This window comes from Macrobrachium rosenbergii, chromosome 4 (assembly GCF_040412425.1).
Source record: "Macrobrachium rosenbergii isolate ZJJX-2024 chromosome 4, ASM4041242v1, whole genome shotgun sequence".
NCBI classification, from domain to species: Eukaryota; Metazoa; Arthropoda; class Malacostraca; order Decapoda; family Palaemonidae; genus Macrobrachium; species Macrobrachium rosenbergii.
In genome coordinates, this window is record NC_089744.1 from 35,308,904 (window position 1) to 35,331,241 (window position 22,338).

General features: G+C 38.1%; 2 protein-coding genes across 5 annotated transcripts in view; one reads left to right on the forward strand and one right to left on the reverse strand.

Moving 5' to 3' along the window:
• Stoml2 (stomatin like 2) overlaps positions 1-16,658 on the forward strand; it is a 33,417-nt gene extending 16,759 nt beyond the window's left edge. For all 3 annotated transcript variants that reach the window (XM_067094076.1, XM_067094085.1, XM_067094070.1), the window contains exons 6-8: positions 6,162-6,271; positions 6,706-6,838; positions 16,252-16,658. In XM_067094076.1, the coding sequence (XP_066950177.1) occupies positions 6,162-6,271; positions 6,706-6,838; positions 16,252-16,490 (482 nt within the window). In that variant the 3' untranslated portion in view covers positions 16,491-16,658. The remainder of the gene's footprint in view (positions 1-6,161; positions 6,272-6,705; positions 6,839-16,251) is intronic.
• Positions 16,659-16,858: 200 nt separating this feature from the next.
• Positions 16,859-22,338, reverse strand: part of LOC136832678 (threonylcarbamoyladenosine tRNA methylthiotransferase) — a 49,339-nt gene continuing 43,859 nt past the window's right edge. For both annotated transcript variants that reach the window (XM_067094044.1, XM_067094055.1), the window contains exon 12: positions 16,859-17,310. In XM_067094044.1, coding sequence (XP_066950145.1) covers positions 16,993-17,310 — 318 coding nt within the window. In that variant the 3' untranslated portion in view covers positions 16,859-16,992. The remainder of the gene's footprint in view (positions 17,311-22,338) is intronic.

The window sequence follows — 22,338 nt, forward strand, 5'->3', positions numbered from 1 at the left end:
AGCCACAGATTTCAAGTCCCATTCTTTATTCCAAATACTCTTCAGGTTTTGATACCAAGGAACAAGAAACTCTATATGAACTTACGTTTTAGGATGTAGTTCTACAGTGGCTTACCTAAGCATGCTGGGGTTTGGTTGTAGTACTATCGCCCCTCTCCCAGCGATAGTTAGCATACTCACCTTCAATATGACCCCTGGTTTTCTGCCGCAGCACCTAGGGGTTAAGACTAACTGCCACCTACTGATACACAGTGTAGTCGAATTTGTTTGAGCATGTGGCAATAATTTAACTGATGACCACCCTGTACATTTGGAGACTTCTTCGAAAGAGACATTTCTGAAGAAGGCCAACGATGTACTTACTTTCCTAACATCATGTGACTTATGGAAAGTGTGTGGATTTCCCTTTTTAATGAGAAACACTACAATCATTCTCAGTCTTTAATACAAATACAGTAACTAATCTGGTTACCCCCGTATACATAAGCGTAGCTGTTTTCTCTTATAGTACTGAGTTTGTCCCATTTTCTTTATATATCAGTAAAAAACAATTAAAATTATCACTAATTCACTTTTTCACAGACCAACACTGTTTATTCACTAATTCCTGTATTTTTTCATATTGTGTTCGTGACTAAATGCAGATTTTTATGATAAAAATAATTTAGTGTACTTACACTGCAGCAATGCTATCTACAAAATCTGTGAATTAGTGAAAGTTCCCCTCGAAGCGTGAAAAAGTGAAGTGCGAAAAAGCGGGATAGCACTGTAAATATATCATGAAACGTTATTGCTAAAAAAAATTTTTAGATTGGTTCATGGACAATTTTGTTCATCGTTTGTATGGCACTGTGAACGACTGATTGTGAAAAAAAGCATGTGAAAGTGTTAACAAAATTTATTAAAAAATAATTGTCTTCCACTAAAATATCCCATTCTCTAATGGTAGCATCATAGAGAAAACGGGTAATACTGATATAGGGATAACTTGATCAGGATTTCTTGATTGTTTCAACTTTCTTGAATGTCCAAGAATATTTTTCTTATGCTGTTTCCTGAAAACTTATTTTTTTTCAAAACTAAATGGATCTCCAAGAAGACTGGAACAAGACTTGTGTTTATTCAGTATTAGTTGTAGAATAAGTGGTAAAAAATTGAGAGCACAGTTCTATTCATTTGATTATATTGTAAATTTCAGGGCATCTCACTTACTTTTTTACAAATAAATTCTAGTATCTCCAAGAAGACTGAACCAAATTCAGTGAAACTCTTACAGAGTGTGGTATAACTATATATCTTGATTTTGACATTGACAAATTCATTTTTGAGTGAAAGTTTTTATTCTGCATAATAATATTTTTGAAAAGCAGCATCATAATTTTTTTCAACTGCAAAAGAAAAAAAAATTAACTTAAGAGATCTAATTTCTAAATTTCCCCACAAGAGAATTTTCATTATTAGTTGTAGAATGAGTGGTAAATATTCGAAGCAGATCTCTTCAGTCATAAGATAGCTACAAGCACTTACTATATAGTGGGCCCTTATGGCATCAGTGCTCCCCTTAATCCTGCAGTCATCAGTTCTCCAAACATTCCGTAATTTAAGAAATAAGTAGATTTCCATCTGTTCAGGTGGGACGTCCAAGTTTCGAGCTCCTCCCTCATAGAAAATGATCGTTTCTTGTCTCTTTGTCATACACAGTACACCTGTGATGTCAGGCTGGTTATTTATGCTCTTTGGAATCATAATTGCTCTTTTTTTTTCATTAATATTTTTCTCATAATTTTCATTCTGACTTTTTTGAAGACTGAAGATAGTTTTTGCATCCTAAAAATTATTTACATATTTTTTGTGGTGGTGGTGAAAATTTTCTCAGCTGAGACCAGTGAATGATCAGGGTATCTCCAAATTCATATAAATACAGTACATTTTTAGTTTTCTGTAAAAGAAAACTATTGAGATGGGTCTCTCAGTCCGCAGTTTTTCTGTCTGCCCTCAGATCTTAAAAACTACTGAGGCTACAGGGTTTCCAGTTATCAAAAATACCAGATTGCAGCTCTCTAGCATCAGTAGTTTTTATTTTATTTAAGGTTAAAATTATCCTTGATCGTGCGTCTGGTACTGCTATAGGTGCCAATAGCACATGCCACCACTGGGCCGTGGCTGAAAATTTCATGGACACAGCTGAGCGATTCATGGGCAGTGGCCGAGAGTTTCATACGGCATTTATACGCTGTACAGAAAACTCGATTGCTTCGAAGAAACTTAGGCGCATATATTACTTGTTTTTGTTTTTGAGCATGTATGTTCTAGATGATTATTGTTTAACTTGTTAACCTAATTGTCCCGTTTTGGTCTGGTTAATGCAACAAATTCAAGATGTCAGCTTTTCAGCTTTTGCCATTAATTAAGATAAAGCTACTTCTGTTTTTAGAATTTGCTTGTTATGGCACAGTGAACGACATTTAAGTTTTTATTACTATTCATACATATATTTAATACAGTAGTAAGTTGTATATGTATTATGACTACTTATATATATATATTAATATATAATTCTGCTTTGCTAGAATGTAGATGTTTGAGTATTGCTGACAGGCAGTGTAAAAGCTTTAAATCCAGTTTGCTGAAAGATGCTTACATTATCTAGAGTACATTAGGGGCCAAGCAGGTTTTTTGGAAGGGTGTAGTAATATGTCGGATGAGCAATGGCTTTTATATGACTCAAGAAGGCTTTAAGAGGTGTTCATCCTTCTTTATAAATAAAGGTTCTATATTGCATCCAAGTTTTCATGTACCCATTTAGGCTCTATCTCTTCAAGGCCCTCAGAAAGGAATTTACAGGCACTATAGAATATAATTATTTTTCCTATAAACTCCAAATACAGAGGAAGCATCATTGATAATGACTTTTAGACAACTTATGGAAGATTTAGAATTCCCTCTTGATTGATAGACTCACAATATCACTCCTCTTTGTTGGAGGAAGTCACCGTTTCTTGAGGAATTTTCAGTAAGAGCCACAAGGGTAAAAGGACATCTTGAACTCATTGTAATGATGTGGCATAAATTGCATGAACTTGGTGCATCTTCATTAACTGATTCAGACATGGATTCTAATTCATAATTTTCTTAAGTCCAGATAAAGACTCAGGAACCCACAGTGTCAGCAGAATCTGATAAATTCCAGGCTACCCATGATAATAGAAATGGTGTGTTTACAAAGGGTACTCTTTTTGCTGATTTTTCTACACGTGAGTCTTTTACCTTGAAGAAGTCTTCTTTGATAATTAGTTAAAAGCTTGTGTTGAACATGGAACTTGAATTACTCATCCATGTTACAGAAACACTCTTCATGATGTGTAAGAGATTCATCTCCTGGTAGCTTGAGCAGAGCCTTTAGTTCTTAGGGACATAAGTTTTCAAGTTGGGGTTTTCCTTTTTCAGATAATTTTTGTATACTTCATCAAAGTCAAGCCCCTGGTAGAAGTTGTAGTGGATTTGCTCCACAGATTACAGTCTTGCTATGGAATTGAGGGATTTACATTATCAGAGGTGATTCTAATGATACCTTTAAAATTTTTAAGTTCTGCCTAAAGCAATGGATATGGCTCTTCCAGGTGTACAGATAAGTCAGATGTAGCAGAACCTCATACCAGTATTGTTATGTATAGGGATGGGTTGCTCATCTACTCTTACTACATTCAGACTCATGCATGCACCTCTCAAACCTACCATTGCATTCAGCTTGCCTAGATCTCGTTTGTAAGCTGAGGGTGTGTGCAACTCACCTTTGACTAATTTCACAAATTTTCCAAATGTCTTCATGCTATGTACAAAGTGTAGCTAATCCTGTCTAATGAAATGAGCAACTCAAGACTCCAAATGAGAACCTGACTTTTAAAATTCAAAATCCAGCTGCCTATAATAGAAGTCAGTCTCATCTGTTAGAACCCATGTGTTTGATATATCAACTCAGCTATCTTGTAGTGTGACTGATAGTGCTCTCGCAGTGTTTTATTGTTGGAGATCAACTTCTGTGTCTCTTGTTTAAACATGACAACCCCTTCCAATAATGGGGAATGGAAATACATATAAGGTTTCATCAGTTTATTCCAGTGCTAAAAGTATTCCTTCTTCTCCCTTTAAAGACTTTTTTTCATTTAGGAGCGTACTGACTTCAACTCAGACACGAATAGTGCAGAGTAATGTAGAAATTGATAAACTATTTTGGGGCCACTGAAGACACAGGTGATTGAAAATGGTTGTCTCCACTATAGGGTTTGGACTTAACAGTGCAGAAAAATTTTTTACTAAATTGAGATTTTCACCAAGATTCCATAGACTTTTTGGTCATACTGGAGGCACAAATTTTGCAACTTCGGCGAGTTCATCTTAAACCTTGTGTTACCAATTTCTTTGGCAAGGGAAATAACCCACAACTAATCACTGCTCAAAGAGGTTTCGTCAGGAGCTGCTCAAGTCATTGCCAATCCAGCCAAGCAGTCCACTTCCAGATTCTACCATTCAGAGTGGAAGGTATTTGATTTGTGTAATAGAAGGGAGCTCTGAACTACTCCATGTCACTGTTCTACAGGTATTGGATTTTCTGTTATCTGCACCAGCGGTCAAGGGCTATAGGTCCACCTTGTGTCTAGTGTTTGAGACAAAATACACGGCTTCTCACTTTGTTTCTTCTTTTGAATTGAGTATGATGTGCCAGACAAAGATATCGCAGAATTATACTCCCAGTCCACAACTGGTCGTTATGTTACAGATTCTGTACAAACGAGGAATGCTTTAGCTTAACATTGCAAATGTGTCTCCTAATTCTCCTAAATCAGAAGCTTCTAACCATTTCCAACCTTGTATCCTAACACTTTCTAAGACTTGGTTGTAGGTCAATAGAGAAATTGGTTGACTTTTGATCCAGAAATGTGAGCCATACTCAAATAATTTGCTATGGGTGATTGATAATCATGTTAAAGTTTTGGAGCTATAAATAGCATTAGTGTGATTTAAAACTCACAACAGATTACACTTGTGACAAGGGCAGGCACAAGTAGGTCCTTGACTTGCGGTGGGGGATCCATTCCAGTGCCACGCTGAAAGTTGATTTTTGCCGTAAGTTGGTGTTTCGCTGTTATCAGCGCTTATGGCACCATAACAATGTTGCATCAAGTTACAGCACCGTAAGCACCATTAACTCGATCCCTATTGTTGCCGTTTGCACTGTCAATGGTGCCATAACTTGATGCAACATCAAGTTATGGCACTGTAAAATGCTGCCGTAAGATCAAATCCATCGTTAGTCAGTGTAGTTGAAAGTCAGTGACGAACTGTAATGTCATTAGTGATGACATTAATTTAATAAAATGTCACTCTCGCCAGAAAAAAAAATGCAAAATGAATATGAACTTTAAAATAGAGAGGTACCTCAAGCACTTACTACCTTAATGTATTCAAGATTTTACAGCTAAAGTGAAATCATCATACTGGCTTTATTTAAGGATACTTAGAATGAAAATAATTTCAGAGAAAGTTTGCTTTGCTAACATAACAGTAACCAAGAATGTCAAGTTCAGATTAGTATACTAGGTAGGGGTAGCAGATAGGTTTCATCTTACAGAGCAACTCGAGAACTTTTTGTCTTATTATGGAAACGTGGACAGGTATTGTTTGCATCCAGGTCCCTAGGTTAAATTATCATCTTATTTTCTTATTTTTGTAAGCCGCAATTTTTCTGGCCCTTGGTGTATGAATGGATATAACTGTATTGTTTCTGAGTAGATGTGAAACCTTATATATATGAATAATCCAAAACTTTTGTGCATAATGTGTGGTAGTGTCCATTGTAATTATTACAGTACAGTATTTGGAATTATTCACTGTACACACTTCTTAGAATCTGTAAGGCTATGCTTTTTGTCTCGCTGCTAGCTCCTATAACTACTGTATTGTATTAGGAAGACTGCAGTAATATGTTGGTAGATTTTTCTGTGATATGTAATCAGTTTTCCCTCCATATTAGAAATGCTATTTGATCCTAAGTTATTTATATGGCTCAAAGCCTGCTAATATATGTATTGGAAAGTATGAAAAAATATTTACCTCTACATGCCAGCTAATACATAAATCTTATCTTTCTCATCTTAATTAAGGTGACATTAAGCTTCCTCCCCGTGTGCAGGAGGCCATGCAGATGCAAGTTGAAGCTGAGAGGAAGAAAAGAGCAGCTATATTGGATTCAGAGGGTGTACGAACAGCTGAGGTATTTCATTGTGTAGTTTTGCAAATCAATATACTGTAGTTATTTACCATACTTGTATTGAACCAGGTTCACATAATTACAAGTTTTACAAAGCAAATATATTCTCTTCTTCAATATTTTCCCGGGCAAATTTAGTATATGAATTACATATTTTATGTACTGTATTGCATTCACTAACTAATTTTGGTATTATGCTTTACCATAATAATTTATTTGTTATATGATCACATCAACCTGTTAAGCATTTTGAATGACATACATTGTTTAGGAAGTTTCACATACTGCATTGCCCTTTACTTACCTCAGTCCTGTATATCTCTTTTATTAGATTTAATATACTGTGATTCCTGAATCAATTTAAGAAAGTAAATTTGTTTAATTAACAAAGGAAAATGAAGTATGGCATAATCAACTATACATTTGTTTTTTACTAGATCAATGTAGCCGAAGGTAAAAGACAAGCTCGCATTTTGGCATCAGAAGCTGAAAAAATTGAACAAATCAATAGTGCTAAAGGCCAGGCAGAAGGACTGAGGATATTGTGTGAATCACTTCAGCATCAGCAAGGTATGTTGTATGAGTACTATGTATTTGAATGTTTTTCTATGGAATTGGTACTTTTATTTGATCAGAAAATCCTATGTAGTATGGTCCTGTGGCTTTTTTTTGTTTGTAATCTAAATATTCAGTTTACTCCAAGATAAAAAAAATATGTTTTTAAAAAATATATATTTTTGGTCTGTTTAACCTCAGTAATGTGTACATTGTACATATTCTGTATGTTTAATAGGCATAGATTAAATGAGTACTGATTACCATTTTAATTGGAGGAAGAGGTTGCAGAACTGTAAAAGGCTAAGGGGTGGAATAGAGAAGACTGAAAATCAGCTATGACAGAGCAAAGCCTGTGGTGACTGAAAAAGGATGTAAAGTAGTAGTTGTGAAAGCTGAAATTTGGATGGCTTGGAAAAGGTGTGGCTTGAACTTGGTGCTGTTACTAACACTTGCTCTCACAGGAGATACTCTGGGTTCCAGTGTACATGGATTAGAGATTTTTTTTATGCCTGAAATGTGTAAGAGCAAATGAAGAAGGGAGATGGTGCACCATGTTGTGGTAGAAGGACAAGTCTTTGAAGAAGTAAAACTTTTTTGCTACTTTGAGAGCATATAGGATTATATAGCAGGCATAGGGAGGGCAGCAAGAAACACAAAATAGAAACTGCTGGATGACTGGCAGATAAAAGTATCCCATTAGTTAGCTACAAAACCTTACAATAGGGTGTATGTTAGAACTATAATACTGCATGCTGGTGAAACATGGGCACTGACAAAGAACAAGGAGATTTTGGAATGGTGTGACTGTAGAATGCTAAGAATTAAGGCAATAGATTGGTAGGAAGATCATATTTTGTATGAATACATAGTGAAGAGATGTACTGTCCAGTGGTTGGAAAATAGAATGAAATGGATTGGATGTGGGATGATAAATACTCAGGAAAGTAGTAGACATGGAAATAATACAAAAGCTTAGGTAAGGGGGAGAGGGGAAATTGAAGGACTGAAGGGGTAGGGGTCCGGGGTGTAGTTTTCAAGAAGACTCTCATTAGTATGGTTTGCTTCGTAATTTTCCTTTTTTCTTCAAAATGTCACAATAGCATTGTAACAGTTTATTCATTTGTTGTTCTACTCTTGTAAACCACTGAACAGTTTGTTCCTCACCCTTACTTATAATATAGCTGCATATACTTTTGAGAACAAACCAGCTAACCCCTTTACAATAAACTTGTATTTCCATTCTTTCCTCTTCTTTCAAGTGCTGCTGCATTTGTAATTGTTAAATTTTCATTAGTTATCTCTCCGTCAACATGTTCCCGTAATTCTTCATACCTTCCAATGCAACATCTAAACTAAGCACACCAGGAAGTTCTACAGTTTTTGTTTTTATGATATCAACATATTGTGTTTTGTTTTTGTCAGACTCTTCGAAAATATCACAAAACTTTTTAGGCATTTTTTCCATATGCCTTGCATACACTTTTATGTCACTCCCTCCCAAGCTGATTCAGTGTTCTTTGTGCAGTATTAAATGTATGATTTCCAAATTCATGAAGGATTACCTTCATCACTTTCTGTTGAATTGAATAGAATTAATATCAATCAAGCACCAGGCCTTGGAGACCATATGGTGCTATGTTATGCTGATTATAGATACAGTATGGTCAGAATTATTGGTTGGTAGGTTTATTAGATAAAGAACATTTATTTGTTGAAGGAAGCAGATTATGCATTCTATGGAGAAGTGTTCAATTTTGGTGAATCACTTTCTGCTACTGCTACAATTTGAGAAAAAGAGCTGGTCATAAGTAAACATGGTCATTAAACAAGTAATTTGGTAAGTGAGAAATGTTTTTAGTAACCAAACTAAGTCTGTCTGATGGGAAATGGAACTAGAAAGGTTAAACTCAAGCCACTCTTCACATATAAGATAACTGTATTCAGGAACTGATTGCCAGCTGAAATTGTAGAATAGTATGACTACTGGTCATGTTGGGAAGATATTAGATTTTCTTTCTCAAGGGTGCCCTTGGATGAATTAGTAGGACTTTGAGGCACCTCTAAATATTAATTCAGTGTAAGTAAAATAGAGGTGTATATTTATGAAACTACTTTTACTCATGAGTGCATTTTATATAAATGTCACACTCTTTTAGCTCCCTGAATTTCTGAAATTTAAGAGTTCCATAAACAATCTGAAGATATTGAAAGACAATCTTGGTCTGAATATCCAGTAGCGTAACAGACATTGAGATACATTATTCCTTTACTCCAGTGTTGTACTGTATTAGTTTAGGGGTTGTCAATTTTGAAGCTGTATTCTTTGAGGATTTTCACCAACTTGTACACTACAGGTTAATATACTTTGCACATAAAATTACAACGATACCATTAACATTTTTGTCAGATTTTACTGTATGGGGGTTAGAATGTGAAATGAATTCTCTCCATTAGATTCAGGTTTTTGCTCTTTTTACCTGAAATTCCTACCTGGTATAGTCTTTCATCTTTGCCCAATCTGATTTCCTTGTGCAATATTCTCTTATTTTCAATTTATCCCGTCACTAATCTGGTTCAGTGTCTTATTGCGGGGATTCACACAAAGTATGCACATCACTTAGAGGTAAGGAGGGGCTTGGTCTAACCCCCGTGGGAGCATTAGAGGTAAGGAGGGGCTTGGTCTAACCCCCGTGGGAGCACTATAGTAGAGAAGAAAAACACGTAAAGGTTCCCAGCACCTCGAGAATGTGGACCCATGCCAGAAGGGACGCATAGTCCTTCAAAATCTTACGTATCCCTAGTGATCATCCCCCCTTTCCCCCTCCCCAAGTGCTTCCACTTCTGGGAAGGAAATATCGCCTTCTACAAACCCCTTTATCCCTCACTGGACGATGAGGAAATTAAGGATATGTAACTTTGTATACCCAAGGAAGTTGTGGCCTTTCTTGAATAATGCTGGTGCTCCCTCTTTCTTGGCATTTCATGACTCCTTAGCAGGAAAGAATAGGGACCAACAAATCACTCTAGTAATGCCACAGGTACTGACTCCTTCCCTACAGGTATCCCCCATCTTACCGAGGTCCCACCTGTTGGTGAGCATGTGGAGGTGATGACATCAACCTTCCCTCCTTTCCCCAATGGATGTATTGGTGCACAGACTATATAGAGAGTTGGATAGATCTCAGAGACCAAAGAGGAGGCTTTGTTACTCTTCATCCTCATTGGCCTCCTCCTCCTTGTCAGTCATTTTCCTCATCCTCCTCGGACTATTGTCACAAGAAGCTGTCCAAGGTAAATAGGAAGAGGTTCCTGAATTCACTGCACTGTTGCTTCCCCCATAGGAGGCAGAGCAGAGAAATTAGGTTGTCCTCGAGCAACCGGCATTCTTAGCTTGTGGCAGTGCATCATCACACCTTCACTCAGTCAAGAGCCATGCTCCTTCTACTTCTCACCATGCTCCTTTGGGTTCATGCTGGGAAGGTGCTGCACAACCCCCTATTCAAGTCCACAGCTAGGAGGAAGGGTCAACACATACCCCTGTCTAGCAGGCTAATTCTTGCTCCTGGGAGAGGTCTCCTGTCCCCTCTACCTTCTGGCTATGTATTCCTTCTTGCCCATGGAAGGAGAGAGAACATAGTGCTCCTACCTAGCATTCTTTTCCTTGCTCCTGCTCTGGACCCTACATCAGAGGCACGTTTGGCCTGTATCCTTGCTGGCACTTGCTGCCTACTAGCACTGAGGGCTCCCCACTTGTGGGTCAGGAGTGGGAGCAAGATTGGGAATTTAAGGTAAATGTCTCCACTGCTCTGGAGGCAGCAGGTGCTTGTATTAATGGTGAGCTTTTGGGTACTGAGGACCCTCCTCCCCTAGAGCCCCTCTTGGCAAATCAGGAACAGCAGTTTCAGGAGCTTACTACATTCATTTATGAGTTGAATAATCTTGGGGAGGTGACCTCAGCATCAGTTTTGCTGACAGTTTCATCCTCGGAGTGGGTGGTTGGTTTCCTCCTGGGGGTGAGACCTTGAGTAAGGTCACCATGATTGGAGCTACTTTGTAGTGGCTTATCAAGCAAACTCCTCCCCCTCTGCTGACCAGGCAGAAGAAATGCTGCACTCCAGAAGGTTCTCTTAGATTGGATTCGTCGTTACGTTGTCTCATGAAAAACCTGCTTCTTGAAAGCCTCTGTCATGAGGGGCTCTCCTTCACCTTTACAGATACAAACAACTTAGAATGGGTGATGATGGCGGTTGCTCATGCCACCTCTCGGCTGAACCTTTGGCAGTGTGGCATAACTACTCCAGCAAAGGGATGGTTCAAGGCAGCAAGGAACTCACTCACCTAGCCAACCAGGCCACCAGTATGCATGGGCAAACCTGATCCTACATAGGAGAGATTTGGGGTAGCAACCATAGAGATGAAGAAACAGGACCCCTGAGATTCCCTTAAGAATGTGCTATGACTGTAGAGATAAGAGAGAGGCCTCCTGAGGTTCTCTGATCTCCTGTGTGGCCACCTTTAAGCCACCACAGGGAGGCAAGGTACTGCCTGCAAAACCATTGGGTGTCACCAAATGTTCTACTTTAGGTACTCAGAGGAAACCTCAGTACCTACAGTTCCGACAAGAGCAAGCACCCTCTCCTTCTAGTAAGGACTCAGGCACCTCCCACCCTTTTGTCCTCCCTTTCAGGGCAAGTCAAAAAGAGTGAGCAGAGGAAAGAAGAAAGGAGGGAGTTGCTGAGAGCATGGGAGTCTCCGTCTTGTGGGACACATAAGCAGGAATCATCTAGCGATCCAATCCCTTCAACTTCACAGGTGGAGGTTATCCAGCATCTGTGAGGCAGAGAGGCTTTTCTCGCAGGGCAGCAAGAGAAATATCTGGCTACCTCCACTGCTGCTCCACAAATGTGTACAGTTCCAGGGGAAGAGGAACATCTTTTGCAATTGGTGTTGTAAAAGGGGTTACTCTCCAGTCAGTACCTCTTCAACAAATAGCAGACTTGTCTTTCTTCGATGAGACAAAGGGCCGTGCTTTCTTCAGGTAAAGGTTAATTACCAGCACTTTCTCAGTTTTTCCCACAAAAAAGGTTTGGACTTATCTAGCACATTTATCCTTACTCATAAAGAATATTGAGCAATCCTGCCCTCCCTGGGAAATTTGGCCCCCCAGATTGGGATGATTCTCTGGTCTTTCAGAGCCTCACAGTTACCCCCCTATGAGTTATCTCAGTCGACAGATACGCTGAAAATGGTTTTCCTTTTGGCCCTAGCATTACTGGAGAATGTCAGGGAATTATATTTTTGTCTCATCTCATTCAGCAGTTGGAAGGGTGTGGGCTTGCTCTCCTTCATACTGAAATTCATAGTAAAACCCAAAATCCCTTGGTTCCGAACAAGAGGAATATTCAAGTGTTTCTCAATCCCTTCTTTCTCTGACTTTTTTTGATGAAGACCTGGATGAGATGCTGTCGTTCCTGGTCTATGCCCTGTGAGTGCTATCTGAAAAGAACACACTCCTAAGGGCTGGAGTACAGGTGGCTTTTCATTAGCACTGGTCGTTTCAAGGAGGAGATGTCTCTGAATACCATCTTCTGGCTTCATTATGTCATTACACAGGTGTTCGAGTCCTCCTCAGAGTTGGGCCTTCTCACCTGTCCGAGAGTTCACGATGTCAGGGGCATGGGACCTTCTCTTGCCTTTTGGAAGAACTTTTTGGTTCAACAGGTAATGAGGGCCAGGGTCTGGTGTGGTGGTCCTACAACCTTTACCTCATTCCTCCTGACGGATGTCACCCACAAGTCTCTTGATATCCTCTCCTTGGGACTCGAAGTGTGTTAACCAAGTGGTGTGATTACTGGGTTCTAAACCAAGCACCCTGTATATCATTTAAGTACTTAAGCCAGATAGAGTCAGAGTACAAGCTGGACCTGAATGAGTTTGAGATGAGTACAATACTAGCTCAGATGCAATACCCTTTGTCCCCTCTTCTATAACAAGGGGAAGGGAAGACATTGTAGAGATTTTCCTGAACCCATCAATTATCATTAGCTGGAAAAAGCTGCCAGCTGATGGGACTTTTTCCATGGAATTTGTTCTGGTCCTCCATGGTGTGGGTAGCAGTGCTGATCCCTCACCCAGGGTTTCAAGCAGCAGGATGGCTGCCTCTCCTGGTAGGTACTCAGCCTTTGACATGGGGGACTACCTACCACCTAATGACTGAGTCTCCATATATGTTAATGCATCCTCTGAAGATGACTCCATATATGAGAGGCTTCAGCTTGTATACCTAGAGAAAATACAAATTACATAACAAATTTGTGATTTATACATTTAACTTTACCATTTTTGCGGTGAGAGGTATAAAATGAATGCCTTCCGACCTTCTTCATCTTGTGTGATTTCTACGTTACTATTTTTGGGGATGTGAGATATAAAATTTGTTTTTTCTGCTCTTCTCTGTCTTGTGCTATTTCTGCCTGAACTCCCATCAGTTGTAGGTCTTCATCCTGCTACTTCCAAATCTACTGCTCATCTGGCCAACTGTTACTCATCTCTTTTTATCACATCCAAGCCATCTTTGATGTCTTTTTCCAGCCTCTTGATACATCTCCAAGTCCTCATATGTAATAAAAGCTTCCCACTTTTGCTATAAATTTTAACTTGTTCATATACGGAACAAAACTGACGGTCTTAACATAGGGGAAAATCTCTAAGTGCTAGCTGGATCCGGTTAAAAATACAACAAGGTTTGGTGGCAACTGGGTGATAAATGGGAGAGAGTAGACTCCCCTTTGTACTGTTGTTTCAGGCATGGATGATGAGAAGCTGACCGAGTGTTGGCCATCTTTAGGCCTACCAGGGGAACCCCACATTGGGGTTCTTCTGTCCCACCTCCTGTCTTCCCATCTAGAACTAGTGTCTGTGACATCTGCTTGCGTCTCTACAGCCACGAAATCCTCCCCCTACACCGTTCCTTTATCAGCTGTGCATCTTCCATCGCTTTTCGCCCCTGGGCCTTATATGTTTGCTCCTTCCGACTCTTTTGTTCAAGCCTTACTGGAAAGACTCGAAGGTCCTCTTCTGAAGAAACTCGGCTGCTCTGATTTGACAAAATCGAAGACGAGACGTCATAGATCTCCTTCTCCCTCATCATCGTCTTCTCCTCACACATCATCTTCGTCTTCTATTCGTTCCATTCCACAGAGGCATTGGAGGAAGGACTTTGTTGCTCCTCCTTGCAAGAAAATTTGCAGGCTCTCCATCTCTCCTTCGTCTGGAAGCAAGACCAACCGTCCGTCTACTCCAGTTGTGTCTTGGTCGGCTAATCTCGGCCGTGTAGAGTCTGTTCCTGGTCCTTCTACAGCTGCTCCTCCAAAGTTTCTTGCTGCTATGGACGGCCGTGAGTCTGACAAGGGTCACAGCCGTACGTCTTGTGCCTTAGCTGCTGATGATCGTTGCTGAGTTCCTGATTCTTGTGCGGCAACGCATTCGTCAAGAGAAGACCCCTCCAAGGGCCGTAGATCTATGAATTGGGCTTCTCCTCAAGAGGTTACAGTCATTTTGTCTCATGCTCGTCCTGCTCAAGAAACGAGTGTTAATACCATGGTTGTTAAGAAGGATGACAAGGCTCTCGTTAAGAAGTTGACATCACACCTGAGGGAACATGCTCGTGGTTGGGACCGTTCCTCTTTTAAGATAAGAAGCCCTCGTCAGATGCAGACTCAACCACAGCCGTCATCTAATCATCTAATTGTCCACGCTCTCATTCTCGCGGACAGGACCACGATCAAGACGGTCCCTGCTCCTTCGGTCAAACGATATATATTCCCAAGAATGTCCTGGGCCCTGATTGTTCCTATTCCCCAGTATTCAACACGAATGCAAATGATTCCGCTATTTTGCTTGATAGGCCAGATCGAGAGAGTTGTGCCCTGGAGCAGAAGGCTCTCTCCCTCTCGATGCAGAAAGCCAAGAAGAACTGTTGACAACATATGCAGAAGTCGTGGAACTCATTCGTGGATACAACGAACTACCTGAAGTGATTGCGGCTACCAGTTCAAACTTTCCTTCAGGTCTTGAGGCCCTTGTGGGTCCCAAGAGAAAGATGATCTGGTAGGTCATTTAAGATGCTCCCTTCTTCTCTTCCATGACATAGACATTTTTATGCAACCGCTAACGTTGGTAGATCCGGATTTGGTTTGTCTAGGTTTGGGTCTTTCTTTAGATCAAATCAAGGCAGAGGGCACCTCCTTTACACATCAAGAGTCTGCCTCAATGGAGTTGACAGTGTCTTCAGCTTTCCAGGCAGTTTCATGGCTCAATCTTTGGTCAACAACAATTGGCAAGATTTCTCTGGCTGCCACGGCTACCGACACTGAGGAGAATGCCACCTTCCTAGACTACTGCATTCTGGTGGCAAGACCATCTCGTATCTGGCTCATCTAACAGTAAGTATGGGGCCCAGTTGGTTATTGAAAAGAAGAGACGCTGTCCTTTCTAAGATCTCCAGATTCGTTGGCCCTGATTCTACCTAAGCACCAAGAAACAGCCATTGGTTATTGAAAAGATGATGCTGCTCTTTCTAAGATCTCCAGGTTTGTTGGGCATGATTCTATTAGCACTGAGAAACAAAACCATTCTAGGATTTTCCTCACTTTTTCTTAAGGAACAGGTTAAGGTGGCAGTCAGCAGACATCGAACAGACAACAATGACCATCTGGTCCACCAAACTGTGAATAAGTCTTCTGGCCATTCATGCACCAATATAGCCAGACCTAGACCTCAGGCTGCCTTTTATTCCCACATAAGAGATCCCAAACCATGACTGGGCCTTTTACAGGTTGCCAGCTTTCTCATACCTCTGCCAAGAAAATTTTTTTTATTGTAATTTCGCTACCTCTTGCTGTTTTATCGCGCTGAATGAATGGGTCCCAGAGCTTGGTTTTGTGCTTAAATCTCATATTCCATTCCATCCTCCATTTTATCCATCCTGCAGTTACTCCCTTTCAGCTCTTTGTTGGGTGAGTCGGTAGAGCTGCGGACTGTCACTCGATGGGCCGGAGTTCAGTTCCCTGGCCGGCTGATGAAGAGTTAGAGGGATTTATTTCTGGTGATAGAAATTCATTTCTCGCTATAATGTGGTTCGGATTCCACAATAAGCTGTAGGTCCCATTGCTAAGTAACCAGTTGGTTCTTAGCCACGTAAAATAAGTCTAATCCTTCGGGCCAGCCCTAGGAGAGCTGTTAATCAGCTCAGTGGTCTGGTAAAACTAAGCTATACTTAACTTTTTCTTTAACTTTAGGTTAATTATAATTAAACTCCATTTCTTTTGTCTTGAGTAGGAAGATAGATTTATGGCATTGTTAGTAGAGATATATTCACATATATGAGTGGATTGCATTACTTATATTTTTATCTTTATTTTTAGGATTGAATGCAGCATCTTTAGCTACAGCACAAGCATATATTCAAGCATTCCAGAATTTGGCAAATACAAACAATACACTTATATTGCCATCTAATGTTTCTGATGTCACAGGTATTGTTAGTTCTGCTGTAGGCGTTTACAAATCTTTGACAAAAACTTTTCAAGCAAATTCTGTGGTTGGATCTGAAAGTAGTGACAATGTCAGTGAAATCACTAGGAATGAAAGTAATTCTAAGTAACATATTTCTGTTATTCAGGAAAAACAAATTGTAAAACTTTGGTACTTTGACCATATTTGCTTATTACTGTATATTGTTTATATATATTAAGGACAAACTTTTTCTTTGTTATTTATGTAAATGTTTCCTCATAAATATTGTGAATAAAGTTTTCATTGGATGAAATAACCATTCACTTTGAAAATACCAGATCCGTATCTACAGTGCAACATTAGGAGATTCTCATTTAAGAATTACTCCTTCAATCTAGCCCTAAGGCAGTCTATATTTTGGACTTTGTGGTTTTCATCAAGTACTGTACTTGAAATTGAGAGTTCTATTTTATACATCAGGAAGGAAGTGTCTGATATGAACAGGAAGGAACTGTCTGATATGAATAATGTTTTAATAATTATATATTATTGTATTTTACAAAAATTATCAAGCTCTGACATATAAAATGAACTTTTTGTTGTTTCTACACAGCAAAACACAACAGCAAAAACTAGTAAATTATTAATAATCAAATACTCTTCATCATTTTAAAGCATACCCAAACTAGTTTAACCAACAAAGCTGAAATTAACAGTATAAAACTTAGAATAATGTATCGTTCCTGTTTAACTAATTCTTCTTTTAATTTATGCTTCTTTGCTTCATCTTCAGTACTTACCAACTGTGATAAGCCTGACACTGTTCCCTTTGGTAAAGGCTCTTGTAAGGAAGGTGATATGAGCTTTGATGTATCAATAGGACGACCACGCATGTAATGTTTACCAGTTTCAATAATCTCGACTTCAACCATTTTACCTAAATATTCATCACATTTTGGTACCAATACCTAAAAAGAAAAAAAAAATAGTTCATAATAAACATTCAAGAAACCTTCAAAATATTCATCACATTTTAGTACCAATGCCTGAAAAAAAATAGTGCATAATAAATATTCAAGAAAATTTCAAAATCAAGTTCTCTCTAACCCAATCTTTTGGGCTAGAGAGAATATATGTCCTAACTTATATAGTGCTAATTCAGTTTACATTTGTTTCTGAATTTAAGATTTGTGATAGTGTAATATTTGTACAAGTGTTAATATTAAATCAAACCAGAAGTTAATGTACCTACCTAAGTAAAAATCACTGAACATAATAGATACTTTTACCAAAAGCCCATTACCTATAATTAGCCTTGTGTGTGCCACAAAATAGTTCCACACACTTGAGTCCCAGTCAGCCAATAATGTGTCAAGTGTCCCAGTCAGCCAATAATGTGTTGGAGGATCCCCAGAGCTCTCCAGCAGATGGGGCCATTCTTTGTGCATCCAGTGTGTTAGCTGTGTATTATGATAATCCACAGATGGACTTTCAATATTACAAACCTGATTTTATTATTCTTGACAGCTATTTGCCTTTGGTACTATGGTTTTTAGCTTCAACAACTAAAGTACTGTAGAAAAAAAACATGATAAATAAAGTGAAGTAGTCTTGAGGAGTGGGACAGCTCTGGATCTCCACTACAAACATCTGGTTTGCTTAGGTAATTCGCAAAATGTTTATATAAGTACTACCTAATTTATTGGTTTAAAGAGATGAGCATTAAGTATTGTATTGTGTCAGGATTGCATATTTCAGCATTCGACTTAAATTTTATTTTGGTATGTTGTTCAGTTCTATGTAACTACTAGCCAACTAGCAATAATAGAATAGTTATACTTAATAATTAGCTTTCACTGGCTTCTTCTAACTGTTATGCTTTGCTATCTTGTTTTGGTTTTCTTGTTAACTGGCATCAATTTATTCTTGCTTCATTGGGTTTCCTCGAGAATAATGTACCAATTTTATTAACCCTTAAACGCCTACTGGACGTATCATACGTCGACTAAAATTGTCTGTTGGGTGCCAAGTGGACGTACCGTACGTCGACTACAAAAAATTTCAACCTTCGGTCAACTTTGACTCGACCAAAATGGTCGAAAAACGCAATTGTAAGCTAAAACTCTTACATTCTTGTAATATTCAATCATGTACCTTCATTTTGCAAGAAATTGGAAGTCTCTAGCACAATATTTCGATTTATGGTGAATTTTTGAAAAAAACTTTTTCCTTACGCCCGCGTGGTAACTCTGCCGAAAATTTCAGAAATTCTTTCGTCATTTTGTCGTAATTTTTGCAGTGTTATATTAGCCGTTACATAAAGTTTTATATATGAAAATGTGTGCAATTTCATGTAAAATACAGCAAAATACAACCCATGGTTGTAGCTTTTATCAGTTTGGAAGTATTTTCATATAAACCACGATAACTGCCAAGATTTCAACCTTCGGTCAACTTTGACTCAACTGAAATGGTAAAAAAACGCAATTGTAAGCTAAAACTCTTACATTCTAGTAATATTCAATCATTTACCTTCATTCTGCAACAAATTGGAAGTCTCTAGCACAACATTTCGATTTATGGTGAATTTTTGAAAAAAACTTTTTCCTTACGTCCACGCCAGAAATTCTTTCGTCACGTTGTCGTAATGTTTGCACCGTTTTATATTAGTCGTTACATAAAGTTTTATATATGGAAATGTGCGCAATTTCATGTAGAATACAACAGAAAATAACTCATGGTTGTAGCTTTCATCAGTTTTGAAATATTTTCATATAAATCACAATAACTGCCAAAATTTAAACCTTCGGTCGACTTTAACTCGACTGAAATGGTAAAAAAACGCAATTATAAGCTAAAACTCTTATATTCTAGTAATATTCAACCATGTACCTTCATTTTGCAACAAACTGGAAGTCTCTAGCACAATATTTCGATTTATGGTGAATTTCTGAAAAAAAAAACCTTTTCCTTACGCTTGTGACGTAACTCGGCCGAACATCTCAGAAATTCTTTCGTCACGTTGTCGTAATGTTTGCATAATTTTACATTAGTCATTACATAAACTTTTATATATGAAAATGTGCACAATTTCATGTAGAACACAACAGAAAATAGCTCATGGTTGTAGCTTTTATCAGTTTTGAAATATTTTCACATAAATCACGATAACTGCCAAAATTTCAACCTTCGGTCAACTTTAACTCGACCGAAATGGTCGAAAAACGCAATTGTAAGCTAAAACTCTTACATTCTAGTAATATTCAATCATTTACCTTCATTTTGCAATAAATTGGAAGTCTCTAGCACAATATTTCGATTTATGATGAATTTTTGAAAAAAGCATTTTCCTTACGTCCGTGCGGTAACTCGGCTGAACATCTCAGAAATTCTTTCGTCACGTTGTCGTAATGTTTGCACCGTTTTATATTAGTCGTTACATAAAGTTTTATATATGGAAATGTGCGCAATTTCATGTAGAATACAACAGAAAATAACTCATGGTTGTAGCTTTTATCAGTTTTGAAATATTTTCATATAAATCACAATAACTGCCAAAATTTCAACCTTCGGTCGACTTTAACTCGACCAAAATGGTAAAAAAACGCAATTATAAGCTAAAACTCTTACATTCTAGTAATATTCAATCATGTACCTTCATTTTGCAACAAACTGGAAGTCTCTAGCACAATATTTCGATTTATGGTGAATTTCTGAAAAAAAAAAAAAACTTTTTCTTTATGTCTGCACGCCTTGTAACTCGGCCGAACATCTCAGAAATTCTTTAAATCACGTTGTCGTAATGTTTGCATCGTTTTACATTAGTCATTACATAAACTTTTATATATGAAAATGTGCACAATTTCATGTAGAATACAACAGAAAATAGCTCATGGTTGTAGCTTTTATCAGTTTTGAAATATTTTCACATAAATCACGATAACTGCCAAAATTTCAACCTTCGGTCAACTTTAACTCGACCAAAATGGTCGAAAAACGCAATTGTAAGCTAAAACTCTTACATTCTAGTAATATTCAATCATTTACCTTCATTTTGCAATAAATTGGAAGTCTCTGGCACAATATTTCGATTTATGGTGAATTTTTGAAAAAAGCATTTTCCTTACGTCCGTACGGTAACTCGGCTGAACATCTCAGAAATTCTTTCGTCACGTTGTCGTACTGTTTGCACCGTTTTATATTAGTCGTTACATAAACTTTTATATATGAAAATGTGTGCAATTTCATGTACAATACAACAGAAAATAACTCATGGTTGTAGCTTTTATCAGTTTTGAAATATTTTCATATAAATTACGATAAATAGAAAAAATTCGACTTTCGGTCAACTTTAACTCGACCGAAATGGTAGAAAACTGCAATTGTAAGCTAAAACACTTACAGTCTAGTAATATTCAATCAATTAGCTTCATTTTTCAACAAACGGGAAGTCTCTAGCACAATATTTCGATTTATGGTGAATTTTTTAAAAAAACATTTTTTTACGTCCCTTGCGTTACTTAATTCATGCATCATTTTGTGATAATATTTTCTCTGTGTTGCTTTGATCGTTTTACAATTTGTTATATACCAAAATCATCGCAATTTAGTGTACAATACAAAGAAAAAAAAAAATAACCCGTTAGCTTTAACCGTTTTGCTCACAGCGCGATTTGTATAAAATTATATATGAAAATTTTTTTTTGCGCTGTCATATATTTCAATATTTATATATGATAATGATATTTTTTCATTTCTGATGGTTGCATACTAAACTTCAGGCAATGACAAAAAAGGAGCCTAAATGAACTCTTAATCTTAAAAAAAAACTAAGCGTGCTGTGATTTTTAAAAAAACTTTTTTCCGCTTCGGCGCTAACTCCCGAACGCCGCCGGCATATGGGAGACGTTTTTGTAAATTGGGACTCGCGTTTAAGGGTTAATACAGTAGTCTGTTGATACAGATATAAACCTTCAATAACTGTGGTTACAGTTTCCCCACCCAACAGAACTGAACATCTGCTTTGGATCTGGCCAAGTGTACAGCTGTTCCTCATCAACAGATGCTCTTACTCTACTTATTTCAGTTGCTATCTCGCTAGTGACTGGGTGCTTGCATGCAGATTTCTGTACCACAGACTTGGACAGTAAGAGGGGTGTAACTATTTTATTTTGGAAAACATTAGCCCCCTACATAGGATTTTCATGTATACTGGTTTCTTAAGAGTCACCCTTATCAAATAATCTGTTTATCAAAGAGGGACACAGCCATCTCAGATCTAAGACTTTTCTGGACAGACAATATCTTTGCCTTCCAGGTCACAGACACTTCATTTAATCTGTGCTTTGGGGTAAAATTTTCTTGTTGGGGCATGCAAAAGAATAATAATCTATTAATAAATTGCACCAGTTAATCATCTTCAACTTGCATGGAGTGTCTCCTAATCCTCTCAGGGTTCTTCCCTGATAACTTTCCTGCAGCAATCACCAGGTAAACCTTGTAGTTTACTGATTTTATGCTTCGATTTTCTTGTCAAGAAATGCAAGAAAATAGTCCCTTTCTGATATCAGTCTTGCAAAATCCACTTTACACTTGCCTAGTTTGTTCAACGATAACACTGTTGTAATAGAAAACTACGGTGTTCAATAATTCTGTAGTCACTTTCATTATTCTCAGATTCTGGTTCAAATATTCCTCCTATTTTAGGGAAGAGCTTCAACTTATATTTTCCTGGAAACTAAAAGGATGCACATGCTACCTTCAGTTATCCTTCTTGGACTCAATATACGGGAAGGTGGGGTCTCCTTCACATCTGGTATTTCCTTTTGACTGGTTCTCAGCCTAAGTTAGCGTTATGCTTAATTTCTTTGATGTTCTTACCAGCCAGGTATCTTGGGAAATTAAACTTTTCTCTCTTTGACTTGGGTAGGTCTCTGAACGCATGCCATCACCTCAGATGATATCCTTCTTGCTTTTGGAATAATGAAGTTTACTCC